Source organism: Eptesicus fuscus, chromosome 21 (genome assembly GCF_027574615.1).
Source record: "Eptesicus fuscus isolate TK198812 chromosome 21, DD_ASM_mEF_20220401, whole genome shotgun sequence".
Classification (NCBI taxonomy): domain Eukaryota; kingdom Metazoa; phylum Chordata; class Mammalia; order Chiroptera; family Vespertilionidae; genus Eptesicus; species Eptesicus fuscus.
Genome location: NC_072493.1, coordinates 48,376,583 through 48,394,531, shown reverse-complemented (window position 1 = coordinate 48,394,531; position 17,949 = coordinate 48,376,583). Strand labels below are relative to the sequence as shown.

Here is a 17,949-nt window from a genome sequence, read left to right as displayed (position 1 = left end):
GGAGGAGTAGAGAGAGATAGCAACACGAATGATGAGAGGGAGTCATTGACCGGCTGCCTCCGGCACGCCCCCTACTGGGGATCGAGCCCGCAACCTGAGCATGTGCCCTTGACAGGAATCGAACCTGGGACCCTTCAGACCGCAGGCCGATGCTCTATCCACTGAGCAAACCGGCCAGGGCAAATGTAGAAGTTGTAATACACAGAAAGGGCTGTGTATGGATACATCTAACGCTGCATGAATGTCAAGAGCGTACAAAGTGTACAGATGCCCTCACTGGTTTGGCTCAGTGGATAGAGCGTCAGCCCTCGGACTGAAGGGTCCGAGGTTCATTCCAGTCAAGGGCATGTACCTTGGTTGCAGGCACAGCCCCAGTAGGAGGTGTGCAGCAGGCAGCTGATTGGTGTTTCTAACTCTCTCCCTCTCCCTTCCTGTCTGTAAAAAAATCAGTAAAATATATTTTTTTTCTAAAAAAGAGTGTGACAGAGGTGAGGGGGCCCCGTGGCGACCCCCAAGGGTGGGCCGGAAGGCACGCGATCAGGAAAGCTACAAAAGACATCGGTGTTTGTCATTGTTCAGCCCAGAGGTGGAAACCAAGGGGTCACTCTGTTCACTATCTGTTCTTTTTCTTTAAAAATATTTTTTATTGATTTCAGAGAGGAAGGGAGAGGGAAAGAGAGATAGAAACATCAGTGATGAGAGAGAATCATCGACCAGCTGCCTCCTGCACACCTCCTACTGGGGATGTGCCCGCAACCAAGGTACATGCCCTTGACGGGAATCAAACCTGGGACCCTTCAGTCCGCAGGCCGACGCTCTATCCACTGAGCCAAACCGGTTAGGGCTTAGCCTTTTATTATATAGGATGTGGGTCTCACCCCACTGGTGTAGCTCAGTGGTTGAGTGTTGACCTATGAACCAGGAAGTCGCAGTTAGATTCCCAGTCAAGGGCACATGCCTGGGTTGTGGGCTCGATCCCCAATGGGGGATGTGCAGAAGGCAGCTGATCAATGGTTCTCTCCCATCATTGATGTTTCTATCTCTGTCTCCCTCCCTCTTCCTCTCTGAAATCAATAAAAATAGATTAAAAAAAAAAAAAGATGTGGGTCTTGGCATTGTTTAAAAAACAACTAGAGCCCTGGCCAGTGTGGCTCAGTGGATAGAGTGTCGGCTTGCAGACTAAAGGGTCTCAGGTTCAATTCCAGCCAAGGGCACATGCCCGGGTTGCGGGCTTGATCCCCCCGCCAGTAGGGGGCGTGCAGGAGACAGCCAATCTGTGGGTCTCTCTCATCATTAATGTTTCTATCTCTCTCTCTCTCTCCCTTCCTCTCTGAAATCAATGAAAACAAAACAAAACAAAAAACTAGGAAAGCCCAGCCGGCGTGGCTCAGTGGTTGAGCGTGGACTTATGGACCAGGTCACGGTTCAATTCCCGGTCAGGGCACATGCCGGGGTTGTGGGCTCGATCCCCAGTGTGGGGGCGTGCCGGAGGTAGCTGATCAGTGATTCTCTCTCATCATGGATGTTTCTGTCTCTCTCTCCCTCTCCCTTTATACATAAATTTATATATATATATATATATATATATATATATATATATATATATATTTTTTAAACCAACTAGGGCTCTAACCGGTTTCCCGGCAGTTTGGCTCAGTAGATAAAGCATCAGCCTGCGGACTGAAAGGTTTGATTCCGGTCAGGGGCATGGACCTTGGTTGCAGGCACAACCCCAGTAGGAGGTGTGCAAGAGGCAGCTGATCGATGTTTCTCTCTCATCGATGTTTCTAACTCTCTCTCCCTCTCCCCTCCTCTCTGTAAAAATCAATAAAATAGATTTTAAAAAACCAACTAGGAAAAGTCTGAACGTCCAACAGTAGACACCTGATTGGATCAACTACAACATATCCAGCACTTTGCACATGTCCCTGTGAGAGGGGGGCTGTGACCCCATTTTGCAGATGAGCAAGGAGAGGCTGATGGAAGGCAGAGCTCCTCGCTGGCCATCGGACTCCCAGCCTCTGGGCTCCAGGGCGCACGGGGCCCAGCTGGTTCTCAGCCTTCAGGCGGCACTGTCCCTCCGGGCCCCTTAGAGGAGTGAGGCGGGGACAGACTCAGCCCGGAGGCGCCTGGGAGGCGACAGGCGGTGAAAGGAGCCAGACTCCTGACCTTGCACATGGATGACTCCGTTTCTAGAAAACACACAGCCCAGGCAGCTCCACAGACGCGGAAAGCAGGTTGGTGATGCCAGAGGCTGGGGAGGCGACAATGGGTGTGGGGTTTCCTGTTCCGATAAAGAGGTTCCGGAACTACAGCGGGCATGGACCTAATGCCACTGGTTTGTACATTTTCTTTCCTTTTTTTTTTTTTTTAACAGAGAGGAAGGGAGAGGGAGAGAGAGTTAGAAACATTGATGAGAGAGAAACATCGATCAGCTGCCTCCTGCACACCCCCCTACTGGGGATGTGCCCGCAACCAAGGTACATGCCCTTGACTGGAATCGAACCTGGGACCCTTCAGTCTGCAGGCCGACGCTCTATCCACTGAGCCAAACCGGTTAGGGCATCATTGATGTTTCTATCTCTCCCTCTCTCTTCCTCTCTAAATCAATAAAAAAAAAATTTTTTTTTTAAATGGAGCCCTGGCTGGTTTGACTCAGCAGCCCCAGGACTGCAGGGTCTCGGGTTTGATTCCCAGTCAAGGGCACATATATCAATTGCAGGTTTGGTCACCAGCCCCTGTCAGGTCACATGCAGGAGGCCCCCAGTCGATGTGTCTCTCACTTTGATGTTTCTCTCTCTTCCCCTCACTTCCTCCCTTCCATGCTCTCTAAAGAGCAATGGGAAAAAATATCCTCGGGTGAGGATTTAAAAAAAAAAAAAATAGAGCTGCTACTGATCCAGCGATTCCACTTCTGGGTGTAAATCCAAAAGAAGATGAAATCGGGATTTTGAAGCGATGGCTGCACCCCGCCCCTCCTTGTCTATTTCAGCCTTATCCGTCACAGCTAAGACATGGAAACCACCTAAGTGTCCCGCAGTGGATGAATGGCTAAAGAAAATACGGTTTACACACAATGCCACATTACTACTCAGCTATGAGGAAGAAGAAAACCAGCCATTTCCATCAACATAGGTAAGCCTGGAGGGCATTATGCTGAGAGGAATAAGTCAGACACAGAAAGACAAATCCTGTACAATACTATCTATTGTGGAATCTAAAAAAAAATCAAGCCCGGTGGCTCAGTGGTTGAGTGTTGACCTATGAACCAGGAAGTCCCGGTTTGATTCCTGGCAGGGCACATGCCTGGGTTGTGGGCTCGATCCCCAATGTGGAGTGTGCACGGGGTAGCCTATCAATGATTCTCTCTGATTATTAATGTCTCTATCTCTCTCTCCCTCTCCCTTCCTCTTTGAACTCAATAAAAATATTTTAATGTGTATAATCAAATAAAATGTAAGTATTACATACTCTATGTTAATATACATATACCTCCATCTATTTATACCTATGCATACCCACACATATCTATCTATATCATCACCATCATCATTACCATCATCATCATCACCATCACTATCATCATCATCACCATCATAATCATCACCCCATCACTATTGTCATTATCACCACCATCACCAGCATCATCACCATCATCATCATCATCACCAACATCATCATCACCACCATCATCATCACCACCATCATCATCACCAGCATCATCACCATCACCAACATCATCTCATCATCACCATCATCATCACCATCATCATCACCATCACCACCATCACCACCACCATCATCATCACCATCATCATCACCATCATCATCACCATCACCAGCATCATTATCATCACCAGCATCATCATCATCATCATCACCATCACCAACATCATCATCATCACCACCATCATCATCACCAGCACCACCATCACCACCATCACCAACATCATCATCATCACCACCATCACCAGCATCATCATCATCACCACCATCACCATCATCATCACCACCATCATCATCATCATCACCATCATCATCATGCAATGGATTACGCATCTTAGCAGCCAGCCTCCAAGATGACCCTGAGCCACCGCCTCCTGTCCTGGGATTCCCATCCTCACGTAGCTTCTTCCACCTTGGATAGGATTGAGCTGTGTAACCAAAAGCATATTGCAAAACCGAGGGCATGTTCAGGACCAGTTCATCAGAGACGTGGCTTCCTCCTTGCTTCCTGGGATCAGCCGTCTGGGGGAATTTGGCCCCAGGTCCAGAGGCCATTGAAGCCACCTTCTGGAGCAGTCCACACGTGAAGGAACCATGGCCTCGGGCCACAGCCAGAGAGGAACTGAAACTCCTGCCAACGGTCTGGCAGTCATGTGAGTGAGTCAGCGCAGACACAGCCTTCCTCTCTCTGCCAAGCCTTTGGGTGACGGTGCCCTGATGGCCATCTTGAGGAGCGCCACTCCGAACCAGACCCACCCACCCAAACCCACTCCTGAATTCCGGACCCACAGGAACCAGGGGAGATAAAGGCTTACTGTTGTTTTAGGCGGCTGTCGTTAACTGATACACCCCTCGATTTCCTTGCAATGTCTCCCCTTCATTATTTGTCTGATCTTCTCCTTCATTTTTCTCCCCATCACTTCTCGCTCTGGTACACTCTCATTGGTCTCATTGCTGGAGGCTGAACTCCCCGCACCTCAAGGTTTTTCCCAGCTGGTACCTCTGCCAGGAACGCTCCACACGCAGAGCTCACCGTCCAGCCTTTCCCAGGTCTTTGCTCAGGTGTCCCCTCCTCAGGGAAAACCTCCCCTGATGGCCCCCCGTGGGAGGAGCCCACCTGCCCCAGCCATTTCCTAGCTCTGCCACCACTTCGTACCCCAGGGCCGGCTACGGAATAATCTGTGGGTCCCAGAGCAAAATGAAAATGCAGAGCCCTGGGCTCTTCAGGGTGAGTTGAAATGGTTTACAGGATGGAGATCCATTGAAGAAGTGCTTACCAGCATTATAGGACTTGAGGACACATCTTCACGTCATCGGCATGACCCAAAACCTGCGATATCACAGATCTCCTTTCATTATTTACTAGAGGCCCGTTGCATGAAGATTTGTGCAATAGGCCTTCCTTCCCCTGGCTGCTGGCACCGGTTTTCCTCTGGCACCCGGGACCCAGGCCTTTGCTCTGGCTCCCGCCTTCTGTCTTCGCTCCGGCTGGAGCCTTCAGTCCTCTCGGCTCCGGCCGGAGCACCGCTCCTGTAGCTCCCTCCGCCCCCTGTCCTCCCCCTCATAGCAGGTGTCCCACCCCGCTGGCCGCTCTGTGCCTGCATACGCAAATTAACCTGCCATCTTTGTTTGGTTAATTTGCATACCCACCCCTGATTGGCTGGTGGGTGTCACGGAGGTACGGTCAATTTGTATATTTCTCCTTTATTAGTGTAGATTCCAGTTGAGGAATGTGCACAAGTAATGCAAATATCACCCCATACTGTCATTCCTGAGGGCTAGGAAACTTGGGGAATGTTCACAGGACTTGATGGTGTCAATATCAGTGTTCTGTTTAATGGCTGGTTTGTTTTTAATGCTTATTTACTACCGAAATCACCTAAACTCAGCAAATAACTTAAAAATATTGGACAGAATATGAAGTCCCTGATGTGCTTTGGTCTGAGGGTATTTTGTTTATGCTGTTGTGTTGTTCTGACCTCCAGTAATATACGTATTCTGTCCCTGAGGGACCCTGGGAAGAAGTGGGCGTGGCCTTGCTTGGGATTGATTTTATTTTACATGTTTTCTATGATCTTGTGCACTGTAAGTACAACGCTACCACACCCCTGCACGTGTGAAATAAAGCAGGCTCTTCAGAGAAAAAAAAGAAAGAAGAAAGGAAGAAAGAAAGAAAGAAAGATGAAAATGCAGAGCCCTGGCCAGTATGGCTCAATTGATTGGGCGTCGTCCCATCACCTGAAAGGTTGTGGGTTCCATTTGTCTTAGGGCACATGCCCGGGTTACCGACTAAATCCCAAGTAGGGGTGTGCAGGAGGCAGCCCCTTGATGTTTTGAGCTCACATTGATGTCTCTCTCTCTCTCTCTCTCTCTCTCTCTCTCTCTAAAATGTTTTTAAAATATATTTTTAATGATTTTTAAAATATAATTTTATTGATTTCAGAGTGCAGCATAGGAAATATAGTCAATAATATTATAATAGCTATGTATGGTGGGTACTGGAAATATTGGGGGTGGGGAGTCACTTCATAAGCTATATAAATGTCTAACCACTATACTGCACACCTGGAACTAATATAATATTGTATGTCAACTGTAATAATAATAATAATAATAATAAAGAAGTCTGATTCTGCAGGATAGAAAGTGTCCTCTCTCCAGGTGAGGGCTGTTACTCTCTCCGGCCGGGTTACTCATTTGTCAGAGCATTGTCCCGATACACTAAGGCTGTGGGTTTGATCCCCAGTCAGGGCACATACAAGAATCAACCAATGAATGCATTAAATACGTGGAACAAAAAAAAATCAATGTTGCTCTAACCAGTTTGGCTCAGTGGATAGGGCCTCGGCCTGAGGACTAAAGGGTCCCAGGTTCAATTCCAGGTCAGGGCACATGCCCTGGTTGCGGCCTCAATCCCCAGTAGGGGGCGTGCAGGAGGCAGCCGATCAATGATTCTCTCTCATCATTGATGTTTTCTCTCTCTCTCCCTCTCCCTTCCTCTCAGAAATCAATAAAGATGTATTTTTAAATTTTTTTTGTTTGGGGAAACAGAAACTTACATCTTATAAATAAAATGGCAATTACAAAAGTAGGTAAAGGACTTGACTAGACATTTCTCCAAATAAGATATACACGTGGCCCGCAAGGGCATGCACATCATCGGTCATTAGGGAAACTCAAATTAACGCCACAGTGAGAAACTGGTGTTTACACCCCCAAACAGCTATCATAACAGCGGCAACCCTGGCTCAGCAGGTTAGAGCATTGTTCCGATACACCACGGCTGTGGGCTCCCTCTCTCTCCCTCTCTCTCTCTCCCTTCCTCTCTCTCTCCTAAAATCAGTAACTCAGTCCTGGCCGGTTTGGCTTAGTGGGTAGAGCGTTGGCCTGTGGACTGAAGGGTCCCAGGTTTGATTCTGGTCAAGGGCACATGCCCGGGTTGTGGGCTCGATCCCCAGTGGGGGGTGTGCAGGAGGCAGCCGATCAATGATTCTCTCTCATCATAGATGTTTCTATCTCTCTCCCCCTCTTCTTTCCTCTCTGAAATCAATAAAAATATATTTAAATAAAATCAGTAACTTAAAATATAAAGACTGATCATACCAAGCCGGCCAACTGCCCATGTCCCCTCCCCCTGGCCAGGCTGGCCGGACCCACCACGCACAAATTCATGCACCGGGCCTCTAACACACACACACACACACACACACACACACACACACACACACACTGAGTTGCCAGATTATTATGCATTCAGAGATCATAATAATCTGGCCACTCAGTGTATATGTCCACACCGACCCTTGTGGGGAGATGTTCATCGAAGCATCGGGCAGAACAGCCAGAAGGTGGGACTAACCCAAACCTCCATCAACTCATACGTGAGTCAACAAGATGTGGGAAGCAAATTCTGACACCTGCAACCTCTTGGATGAGCCTTGCAAACACTTTCCTAAGTGAAATAATCCAGACACACACACACACACACACACACACACACAGAAGACTATTTCTTTTTCTTTTCTTAAAATATATATTTATTGATCTCAAAGAGGAAGGGAGAGGGAGAGATAGAAACATCAATGATGAGAGAGAATCATGGATTGGCTGCCGCCTGCACGCCCCCTACTGGCGACGGAGCCCGCAATGTGTTCCTGGAGAGCCGCAGGAGAGCCGCAGGAGAGCCGCAGGAGAGCCGCAGGAGTCGGAGGGGGCTGGACCCTCCTCGGCTCTTCTCACGCTCGTGAGAAAGAATTCAGATGAGTGACAGAAAGCAGTGTTGAAATAAAGCACAAGATTTTTTTTTAATATATATTTTTTTATTGATTTGAGAGAGGAAGGGAGAGGGAGAGAGAGATAGGAACATCCATGATGAGAGGGAATCATGGATCGGCTGCCTCCCGCACACCCCACACTGGGGATGGAGCCCACAACCCGGGCCTGCGCCCTTGACCAGGAATTGAATCTGTGACCTCTAGGTTCTTGGGTCGATGCTCAACCGCTGAGCCACACCCGGCTGGGCAATACTCATCTTTTTTTTTTTTTTTATTTTTTACATAATTTTATTGATTTCAGAGAGGAAGGGAGAGAGAGAGAAATATCCACGATGAGAGAGAATCATGGATCGGCTGCCTCCTGCACGCCCCACACTGGGGATCAAGCCTGCAACCCAGGCATGTGCCCTTGACTGGAATCGAACCCGGGACCCTTCAGTCCGCAGGTTGATGCTCTATCCACTGAGCCACACCGGTGAGGGCGAAAGCAAGAGATTTGATTAAGGAAGCCAAGCAAGCGGGTTTATTCAGGGTACACTTGGCGCCCGGCCGGCGTGGCCAGGGGTGGAGCATCTACCTATGAACCAGGAGGTCACGGTTCGATTCCCGGTCAGGGCACAGGCCCGGGTTGTGGGCTCCATCCCCTTGGGGGGGTGGTCAGGCGGGAGGCAGCCGATCCAGGACTCTCTCTCACCATGGATGTTCCTCTCTCTCCCTCTCCCTTCTCTCTGACATCACACAACACAACACCCCCCACTCCCACCGAGTGAAGCTGTGTGATTTCGGGGCCTTCCGCTCGGCGCCACGGTCCTGCCACTGTGGCTTCTACCTGGTCCTACAACCTTGTCGTCTCCCCAGCGGAAGTGACTAAGCAGTCCGCCCGCTCCCCGGCCCGGCAGCCACCAGCCCGCTTTCTGTTTCCCCGGCCCCGGGCACGCGGGAGGTCCCAGCGCTTCCTCGGCCCGTGGCCCACGGGGTGGGGTGGGCTTTTGCAGAGCTGAGCTGGGGTCTCCCTCCCCGGCTCCCTTTCCAGGCGGCTGACCTCTGACCCAGGCTGAAGGCTTCCTCTGCCTATCCCTGTTCCCTCTCTCCTTATCTTTTAAAATATATATATATATATTTTTTATTGCTTTCAGAGAGGAAGGGAGAGGGAGAGAGAGATAGGAACATCCATGATGAGAGAGAGAATCATGGATCGGCTGCCTCCTGCACGCCCCACACTGGGGATGGAGCCCACCACCCGGGCCTGTGCCCTGACCAGGAATCGAACCCGGGACCCTTCAGGCCACAGGCTGGCAGCGCTCTATCCACCCAGCCAAACCGGCCAGGGCTCCCCTTTATCTTCCTCTGGTGTCATTCCCAAGAAATTCCCGCATCTCTTCCTGGGGGTGTTGCACAACAATGGGAAGTGATGAATGGCACGGAATTGTATATTTTCAAACGGTTAATTTTATGTTTTGTGAATTGTGTCCCAATTTTAAAAAGGAGGGAGGGGGTGGGTACTGAGGGAGGAAGGTGGAGGCCTGGGCTCCTGGGTCTGAGGGAGGAGGCTGGGGCCCAAACCCCCAAGTATGAGGAGGTTAGAAAGAAGCGGGAATGTGCAGCCCGCCTGTGGGAGAGAAGAGGTGGAGGAGGCAGCTGCTTTCTGGGAAGGCTGTCGGATGGAGATGTCATCACCGAGGTCTCCCTCCCTCCCCCCACGCCCTGCCGGCTGGGGAACGGGACCTCCGGGAGGAAGGGAGGGCAGGGAGCGGGGTCAGCAGCTGGGAGGAGGCGGGGTCACCGGGCCAGGCCAGCGGCCTGCCCACAGAAGTGCCCTCGGAAAGGACGGGGACCTGGGGCCTAGAGGCTGGGTCCCCTAGAAGGTCAGAGTGGGGACCCCCGGGAGAGGAAGGAACCAGGAGGGCCTGGATTTCTGGGTCTCCCCCCACACCCACACACCCCGGAGGAAGAGAGAGCTGGAGGCTCTGATTGGCGGGTCCTCAGAGGATAGGGCTGGGGGTTGGCTTGCTGAACCTATAAAGTGGGAGGAAGGAAGTTGGGGGCCTCCTGATGCCCAGGAGCTGCCTGGCTCTGAGCCGGAAGTGGCCGTTTGGGGGTGAGGCCCCTCCAAAGTGGCAGCCAGACTCTGGTCCCTACACTCAGGTCGGACTTTGCTTTTCTTTGAAAGCCGCGGACGGTCCAAGCCCCACCCCCGTCCCCAGCATTTCCTCTCTGAACCGCTCACACCGCCCAGTGGCCCCAGTTGCCCGGGTCCCAGGACGAGAGCTGGAGCCCAGCAGGTGAGCATCGCGGAGGGGAGGGAGGTGGGGCGGGGGGAGCCAGCGGCGGGCAGTGGTGAGACCCTGAAGGTGGGTGAGGGGAGGGCAGCTGGGAGACACCTCAAGGTAAAGGTTAAAGAGCATCTGAATGGCAGGGGATACGCCCCAGGCTGAGAGCTGGCTCACCTGACCCGACCACACCCCACCTCCTGGAGTGATCACCCCCACCCCATCTGCCCATCCAGCCAATTGGGTCTCAGAGGCAGGCAGCCAGGATCTGATAGACTTGAACCCTCCACACACACACACACACACACACACACACACACACACACAGAAAGCGGGATTCATTAGCGGCCCTCTCTTCCGCTGCAGAGGCCCCGGCATGTGGGGCTCCCTGTCCCTGCTGCCTGCCATCCTGGCCCTCTGGGCTACCACCAGCATCTGGACCGTGTGAGTGATCTGGGCAGGATGATGCCTGGTCTGAGGGAGGAGGGCTGGGGCCTGGACTCCTGGGTCTGAGGGAGGAGGGTTGGGGGCCTGGACTCCTGGGTCTGAGGGAGGAGGGTTGGGGGCCTGGGCTCCTGGGTCTGAGGGAGGAGGGGCTGGGGGCCTGGGCTCCTGGGTCTGAGGGAGGAGGGGCTGGGGGCCTGGACTCCTGGGTCTGAGGGAGGAGGCTGGGGGCCTGGCCTCCCGGGTCTGAGGGAGGAGGGCTGGGGGCCTGGCCTCCCGGGTCTGAGGGAGGAGGCTGGGGGCCTGGCCTCCCGGGTCTGAGGGAGGAGGGTCTGAGGGAGGAGGCTGGGGGCCTGGCCTCCCGGGTCTGAGGGAGGAGGCAGTCCGGTTTCTGGGTAATAGAAGGTAACGTTGTCTGGGAAGCCACGCTCATTTGATGTCTCCCCCTCCTGCAGTTTCGCGATCGCCGTGTCCAACAAGACTGTGAACCTGACGGAAGGCATCCCCTACATCAGGTAGATAGGGCACTTGGAGGAGCGAGAGGGCGGAAAGGGGGTCCCGGCCCTACGGAGCCACAGGTGATCCCTATCTTCCCCAGTCTCTGCGGATCGTACCCGCCCCAGAGCTGCATCTTCAGCCAGCTGCTCAACATGGGAGCTGCGATGGGTAACTAACCTCCCTGGCCCTTCGCCCTGGAGCTGGCACCTCCCAGCCAGGGTGACCCCAGCGCCTCCCCATCACACCCTGCAGGCTAGACCCCCAGCCCCTCCTCCCTCAGACCCAGGAGCCCAGGCCCCCAGCCCCTCCTCTCTCAGACCCAGGAGCCCAGGCCCCCAGCCCCTCCTCCCTCAGACCCAGGAGCCCAGGTCCCCAGCCCTCCTCCCTCAGACCCAGGAGTCCAGGTCCCCAGCCCCTCCTCCCTCAGACCCAGGAGTCCAGGTCCCCAGCCCCTCCTCCCTCAGACCCAGGAGTCCAGGCCCCCCCACCCCTCCTCCCTCAGACCCAGGAGCCCAGGCCCCCAGCCCCTCCTCCCCTAAGTCCGGGATTTGCCCCCCACCCCTGTACCCCCAGCCTCTCCGGGGCCACACTGACTTCCCACTTCCCTTTCCTCCCAGCCGCCTGGATCTGCATTCTCCGTTACCACCAGTTCCGGGACTGGGGCGTCGGGAAGTGGTTTAACCAGCTGATCCTCTGGTCGGGGCTCCTCTGTGCCTTGGGCACCTCCGTGGTGGGCAATTTCCAGGTGAGTCCCAGTCGGCTCCTGGAGCCCAGCCTAGGGGTCCGGCCAGCCACAGTCTGGAACTACAACTCCCAGCATCCTCCGGGGCGGCCGAGTCCTTCTTTGGAGGCGGGCTCGGCCCCGCTTAGCCTCCTGGGACATGTATTTCTTTGTGGTTCTCGGGCCGTGGGCACGCGGGGGGACTCCTGATGCTGTCTGAATGGAGCGCCGCGTGGGAGGCGCTTTCTAGGTATTCCGTTGCACCCTGGGAGGTTGGGGTGATTCCCCGTCATCCTCCACCCCGTCGGTCACTCATTGTTGATGTTTGCCACGTTGGCGGAGTTTGCCCCAGGCTGTAGTTCCCGGCCAGATCCCACGGGGAGGTTTTTTTCATCCCCTGCGCTGCGGTGGTTGGATAGGAACCCAGATTCATAGCCTCTAGAACGCACGTTCCTAACCACGGAGCTCCGTAGATCTTTGCAGAATAAACGAGTGCACACGAGATAGGAGAAATGCCGCTGATTTATTTAGTGTTATCATGTCATTTTACAATATCTGCTTCCAGCCACAGGGTGTCAGACCGCAGGCTCCCTCCAACGTGTCAGCAAATACCCCCCATCATATCTGCACATCCATTCATTCACGCATTCTCTCCCGCTTTAAAAAATTTTTAAAATTGATTTTCAGAGAGGAAGGGGGAGGGAGAGATAGAAACATCAATGGTGAGAGAGAATCATGGATCAGCTGCCTCCTGCACACCCCCTACTGGGGATCGAGCCCGCAACCCGGGCATGTGCCCTTGGCCGGAATCGAACCCAGGACCCTTCAGTCCGCAGGCTGATGCTCTATCCACTGAGCCAAACCAGTTAAGTCCAAAAGCCAATTAAAAACAAAACAAAACCATATTTCTTTATTGATTTCAGAGAGGAAGGGAGAAGGAGAGAGAGATAGAAACATCAATGATGAGAATCATTGATTGGCTGCCTCCTGCACGCCCCCTACTGGGGATCGAGCCTGCAACCCAGGTATGTGCCCTTGACTGGAATCGAACCCGGAACCCTTCAGTTCGCAGGCCAATGCTCTATCCACTGAAGGCAACCGGCCAGGGCCAAAAATCCAATTTTTATCCCCTTGGCGGCAACACCTCCTCTCCCACACCCCGGGTGAGAAGAAAAGATTGATTGCACCAACATCTAGGAGCCTCTGCTACGGGCCAGGCACTGTCTGAGGGACTGAGGCCCAGCGCTGAAGGACAGGTTCAAATGCCCGCCTCCCAGAGCGGAGGGTAGCCAATGCCTGGACTCAGTGACCCGATCATTGGGCGTGGCAGTTGTCAATCACTGTGCATGGGGTGGGTCGGGGGCCAGTCCCTGCCTCGTGGGCCTGGCCTCTGCCCAGGTCTTCCCCTCACCTCTCCCCGCTCTGCCTCCTTCCAGCAAAAGAACCAGCTGGCCACGCACCTGACGGGGGCCTTCTTGGCCCTCTTCGTCGGCCACGTCTACTTCTGGCTGCAGCTCTTTCTCTCCTGGAGGATGAAGAGCCTGCCCCAGCCCGGGGCCCGGTGGATCCGGCCGCTCCGCCTGCTCCTCTGCAGCCTCTGCACCGTCCTCTTGGTGACCAGTATCCTTTAGGGCGGGGCTTGGGGTGGTTCTTCATTGGGGGGTCTGCTGTGTGCTAGTGTGGATGCTCCCTCGTTTCTCCGCCCCGTTACAGGACAGTCGTCAGAGAGTGCCCACGGGGGAAGGGGAGGCGCACGCTGCCTGGGTTGCAATCCCACCTTGTCCACGTACTAGCTGGGGGCGGCTCCGCTGGTTTTTTAGCTTCTTACGGCCTCGGTTTCCTCATCTATCAAATGCAGAGCCCACCCCGGGGTTGTAAGGAATGAAGACGGTACATGTGAGGTGCCTGGCGCATAGTGAGCGACCAGTTGATATGGGGAGGATGCTAAGCCGGTCATTCGGGGTACCCGCTCTGTGCCGGGCAGCATGCTGGCTACGACTGGAAACTGAGGTTCAGACAGGAGGGGTCTCTTGGCCAAGACCCGGCCTGTAGTTCGTGGTGGAGCGAGTGCTGGGCTTCAGGCCCCTCGCGCAGACGCTCAAGGGCAGTGAGTGGATCTCTTCTCAGCTCCACACGGGGTGATGTCATGTTAGTCGGGGTGATGTCATGTTAGTCGGGGTGATGTCATGTTAGTCGGGGTGATGTCATGTTAGTCGGGGTGATGTCATGTTAGTCGGGGTGATGTCATGTTAGTCGCTGGGAATGGCGGTGGTGGGAGTCTTTACACCACAGGAAGTGGCAGCTGCTGCAAGTCAGAGCTGGTTGTCAAACATTTACCAACACGCCACTGGGTGGCACCTCAATTCCAACTCACTTCTGAGTCACCCCGGAACCCAGCCCAGCAGGCCTCTGGCTGAGTCAAATCACTCTCTGAGCCTCAGTTTCCTTGTCCGGAAGATGGAGTTGTTGTTTTTATCATACTGATGGTTATCACTGCCAGGCAGAGCTCTGAGCGAAGCAGGCGCAGACTGGGCCTGCGGGCCCCTGTGGGAAGGATGATGGGAGGGAGGCCGAGAGGGCGCAGGCATCTCCGAACCGGAGGGCCACAGCTGAGGCCCTGTGCCGGCTGCAGGAAGCCGACCCGTCTGCTTTCCGGAGCTGCAGCCTGGTTTGCATGGAGAGGTGGGAAAGGGCTGCTCCAGCTGCAAACCAGCCGCTCTCCCCGCTGGGCCCTGTCGGTGTTGAGGTCCAGCCAGCCCCTGCTAGGGGCCCCACTCGGCTGAGGACGGGTTTGGTGGCAGGATCCTCATTCTGTGAGGCTCAGACGTCCCCTTAGCTGCAGGGAGCGGGACGGACCGTAACAATGGCCAGCTGAGTGTGCTACGGGTGGGACATCTGCAAAGATGGCTCTCAGAGCTTGCATGTTCTTTAAATACACACACACACACACACACACACACACATATACATACTTATATACACACACATATACACACACACACATACACACATATATACACACACATATATATACACTAGAGGCCCGTTGCACAAAGATTCGTGCAATAGGCCGCCTTCCCCTGGCTGCAGGCACCGGTTTTCCTCCGGTACCCGGGACCTAGGCCTTCGCTCTGGCAGGCGCCTTCTGTCTTCGCTGCACCCAGAGCCTTCAGTCTTCTCCGCTAGGGCCGGAGCGCTGCTCCTGTAGCTCCCTCTGCTGCCCGCCCCCCCACCCCCCCATAGCAGGCATCTGCCCTGCCCGGCCGCTTCACGTCTGTGTATGCAAACCAACCCACCATCTTTTTTTTGGGGGGGGGTTAATTTGCATGCTCACTCCTGATTGGCTGGTGGGTGTCACGGAAGTATGGTCAATTTGCATATTTCTCTTTTATTAGTGTAGATATTATTTCAGAGAGGAAGGGAGAGAGACAGAGACATCAACAATGAGAGAGAGAGTCATTGATTGGCTGCCTGCACGCCTCCCACTGGGGATTAAGCCTGCAACCCGGGCATGTGCCCTTGACTGGAATCGAATCCAGGACCCTTTAGTCCACAGGCCGACACTACCCACTGACCCACACCAGCTAGGGCAGAACTGGCAGATTCTGAGCTGGGCCTGCAGAGCCAGCTGTGTTGGGCCTGAGCTGCGGGGTACGTGGACACAGCAGGTGTGGGCATGCAGAGGGGCAGCGGGGGCGAGGAGGCTGCTGGCAGGGCCCCAGGTGGTCTCCGGTGCTTAGGTGAGGGGTTAGAGGCCTGGGCTTCTGCCTTGGGGCAATAGGGAGCCATGGAAAGCTGGTGAGCAGGGGAGGGGCAAGGTTGGTGCTGGGGTAAGCGGCTTGTTGGGGTGCTCACACATCTCTTTTGCTCAAAGATCCATGGGCCCAGGGATGGTGTTGGACTTGTGGACGGCCTCAACGGCCTCGAATGAGTGAAATAATATCTAATCTGATCTCAGGCAGGAGTAAGTCGGAGCTAGCTTGGCTGAGAGGAGAAAGAGTGCGCCAGGGAGGAAGGTTCCAGAAGGTAAAAGGCGTCTCTGCTAGGCTGCAGCTTGGAGTCGAGTTCGCCGGTGGCTGGGAAACAGTTTCCAGGAGCTGGGTGGGACGGGGAGCCGGAGGAGGAGCGCAGACCCGCCGAGATGCCAGGCCAGAAAGAGACCAGCGAGGCAGAGAGGACAAGACCTGGAGCGACCAGCGGGCCCTGGGCGTGAGGGAGGTGGCGAGGGTGGTTCTGGGCGCAGGAGTGGATGGTGGGGCTGTCATGGGGGAGGCGGGTGGCACCCAGAAAGAGGAAGATGCTTTAGGGGAAGATTCCATTCTGTGTGGGAGTGAGCAGGAGGAGCCTGCGGGCCTGAGGCTGGCGTGGGGGAGTGTATCTTTTAAAATTTTAATTTGTTTTTATTGATTTCAGAAAGGAAGGAAGCCCTAGCTGGTTTGGCTCAGTGGATAGAGCATCGGCCTATGAACTAAGGGGTCCCGGGTTCGATTCCAGTCAAGGCCACATGCCTGGGTTGTGGGCTGGATCCCCAGTAGGAGGCATGCAGGAGGCAGCCAATCAATGATTCTTATCATTGATGTTTCTCTCTCTCTCTCTCTCTCTCCCTCTCCCTTCCTCTCTGAAAGCAATAAAAATATATATATATTTAAAAAGTAAGAGAGGGAGAGAGAGAGAAGCATCAATGATGAGAATCACTGGCCACCTCCTGCACGCCCCACACGGGGGATCGAGCCCACAACCCGTGCATGTGCCCTGACCGGGAATCGAACCCTGACCTCCTGGTTCGTAGGCCCACGCTCAACCCCTGAGCCGCTGGAACCAGGCTGGGGTGTACCCTTAGGAACCTGCACATGTGGAGGTGGCAGCAATGTGGCTGGTTGTCTGGCTGGGCGAGTGGGGGACGGTGGAGCCTTCGTGGGCTCAGGGAGGCTGACGGGAGCTACGGCCCTCGTCCCAGAACACTGAGAGCGCCCCTCGAACAGAAGGGACCCGCCGGGAAGACACCTGGCAAACAGTGTGAGACGCGGGCAGGACTGGAGGGCACCCCTCGGCGCGTGTCCGGGGCCCACGGAGGAGGGTGGCGCGGCCTCGCCCGCCCGGTCTGGGGGCTCCAGGACCCTTCTCAGTGGCGGCTGCCCTTGACCCTGGCCCCAGTGGTCGTCCTGCACGCCAGCCGGCGGCGTTCCGCGGCGGCCGTCTGCGAGTGGGCCGTGGCCATGCTGCTCTTCACGCTCTTCGGCCTGCTGGCCGTGGACTTCTCCGGCCTGGAGGGCTGCACCCTGTGCCTCCGGCCTGGGCCCAGCCTCGGCCCGCAGCCCGCCTCCCCCATCTCCCTGCAGACCCCGTCGCCGCCGCCGCTGGCCTAGGCGCTCTGACCCCGGCCTGGCCCTCCCGCCGGGACGGAGACGGAGCCCGGGCCCCTCCGTGCCCCCCGAGATGCATCGCTGGGGACGAACCTGCAGGGATGAACCGTTGCGGATGGACCTTAAAGGACCTGCCGGGCGCTGGCCGGTGTTGCCCAATGGTTAGAGCGCCGGCCCACGCACCCGAGGGTTGCGGTGGTTTGATTCCGATGGAGACGGCGCACCGCGGAGACCATGAACCTGGGCGGCAGGTTGGCTGCCTGGCCCGGCCCCAGCTGGGCGAGTGAGAGGCGCCTGGTGGATGTCTCTCTCACGTCGATGTTGCTCTCCCCCCACCACTCCCTTCCACTCTACGTAAAAGCAATGGAGACGTGTCCCCGGGTGAGGATTGCCAACGCCGGCCGGCCTGGGCCCTGGAGGTGCCCACGTGGGGCCGGGCTCCGAACCGCCGCTGAGCTGGCATCGTCCTGCCCTCCCCCCGGCCCTGCGGCCCCGCCCCTGCCATCGGGCCGCCCAGGAAGAGAGGCCGCGGCCAGCCAGCCGTCCCTGATCAAGGCTGTTTATTGTTGTTGTTATTAATTTTTTTTTTTTTTTTTTGCCGCCGGCGGAATCAGAGACACGGACGCAGGCAGGATCAGGGGAAACCAGAATTC

The 17,949-nt window shown here is 55.1% G+C and overlaps 1 protein-coding gene across 1 annotated transcript; it reads left to right on the top strand.

The window, feature by feature from the left end:
• Nucleotides 1-10,064: 10,064 nt before the first annotated feature.
• TMEM150B (transmembrane protein 150B) lies at nucleotides 10,065-17,684 on the top strand. The gene is made up of 7 exons (XM_028138402.2): nucleotides 10,065-10,282; nucleotides 10,637-10,714; nucleotides 11,170-11,229; nucleotides 11,313-11,380; nucleotides 11,830-11,957; nucleotides 13,370-13,553; nucleotides 17,088-17,684. The coding sequence occupies exons 2-7, from the start codon at nucleotides 10,647-10,649 to the stop codon at nucleotides 17,297-17,299; spliced, it is 720 nt and encodes a 239-aa protein (XP_027994203.1). The 5' UTR covers nucleotides 10,065-10,282; nucleotides 10,637-10,646; the 3' UTR covers nucleotides 17,300-17,684.
• The last annotated feature ends 265 nt before the right edge of the window (nucleotides 17,685-17,949 follow it).

Excerpts from the sequence above, each read along its gene's own strand:
- TMEM150B (XM_028138402.2), top strand. The coding sequence starts at position 10,647 with ATGTGGGGCTCCCTGTCCCTGCTGCCTGCCATCCTGGCCCTCTGGGCT. Across the intron at positions 11,230-11,312 it reads GAAGGCATCCCCTACATCAG|TCTCTGCGGATCGTACCCGC; the intron begins GTAGATAGGGCA and ends TATCTTCCCCAG. Across the intron at positions 11,381-11,829 it reads CAACATGGGAGCTGCGATGG|CCGCCTGGATCTGCATTCTC; the intron begins GTAACTAACCTC and ends CTTTCCTCCCAG.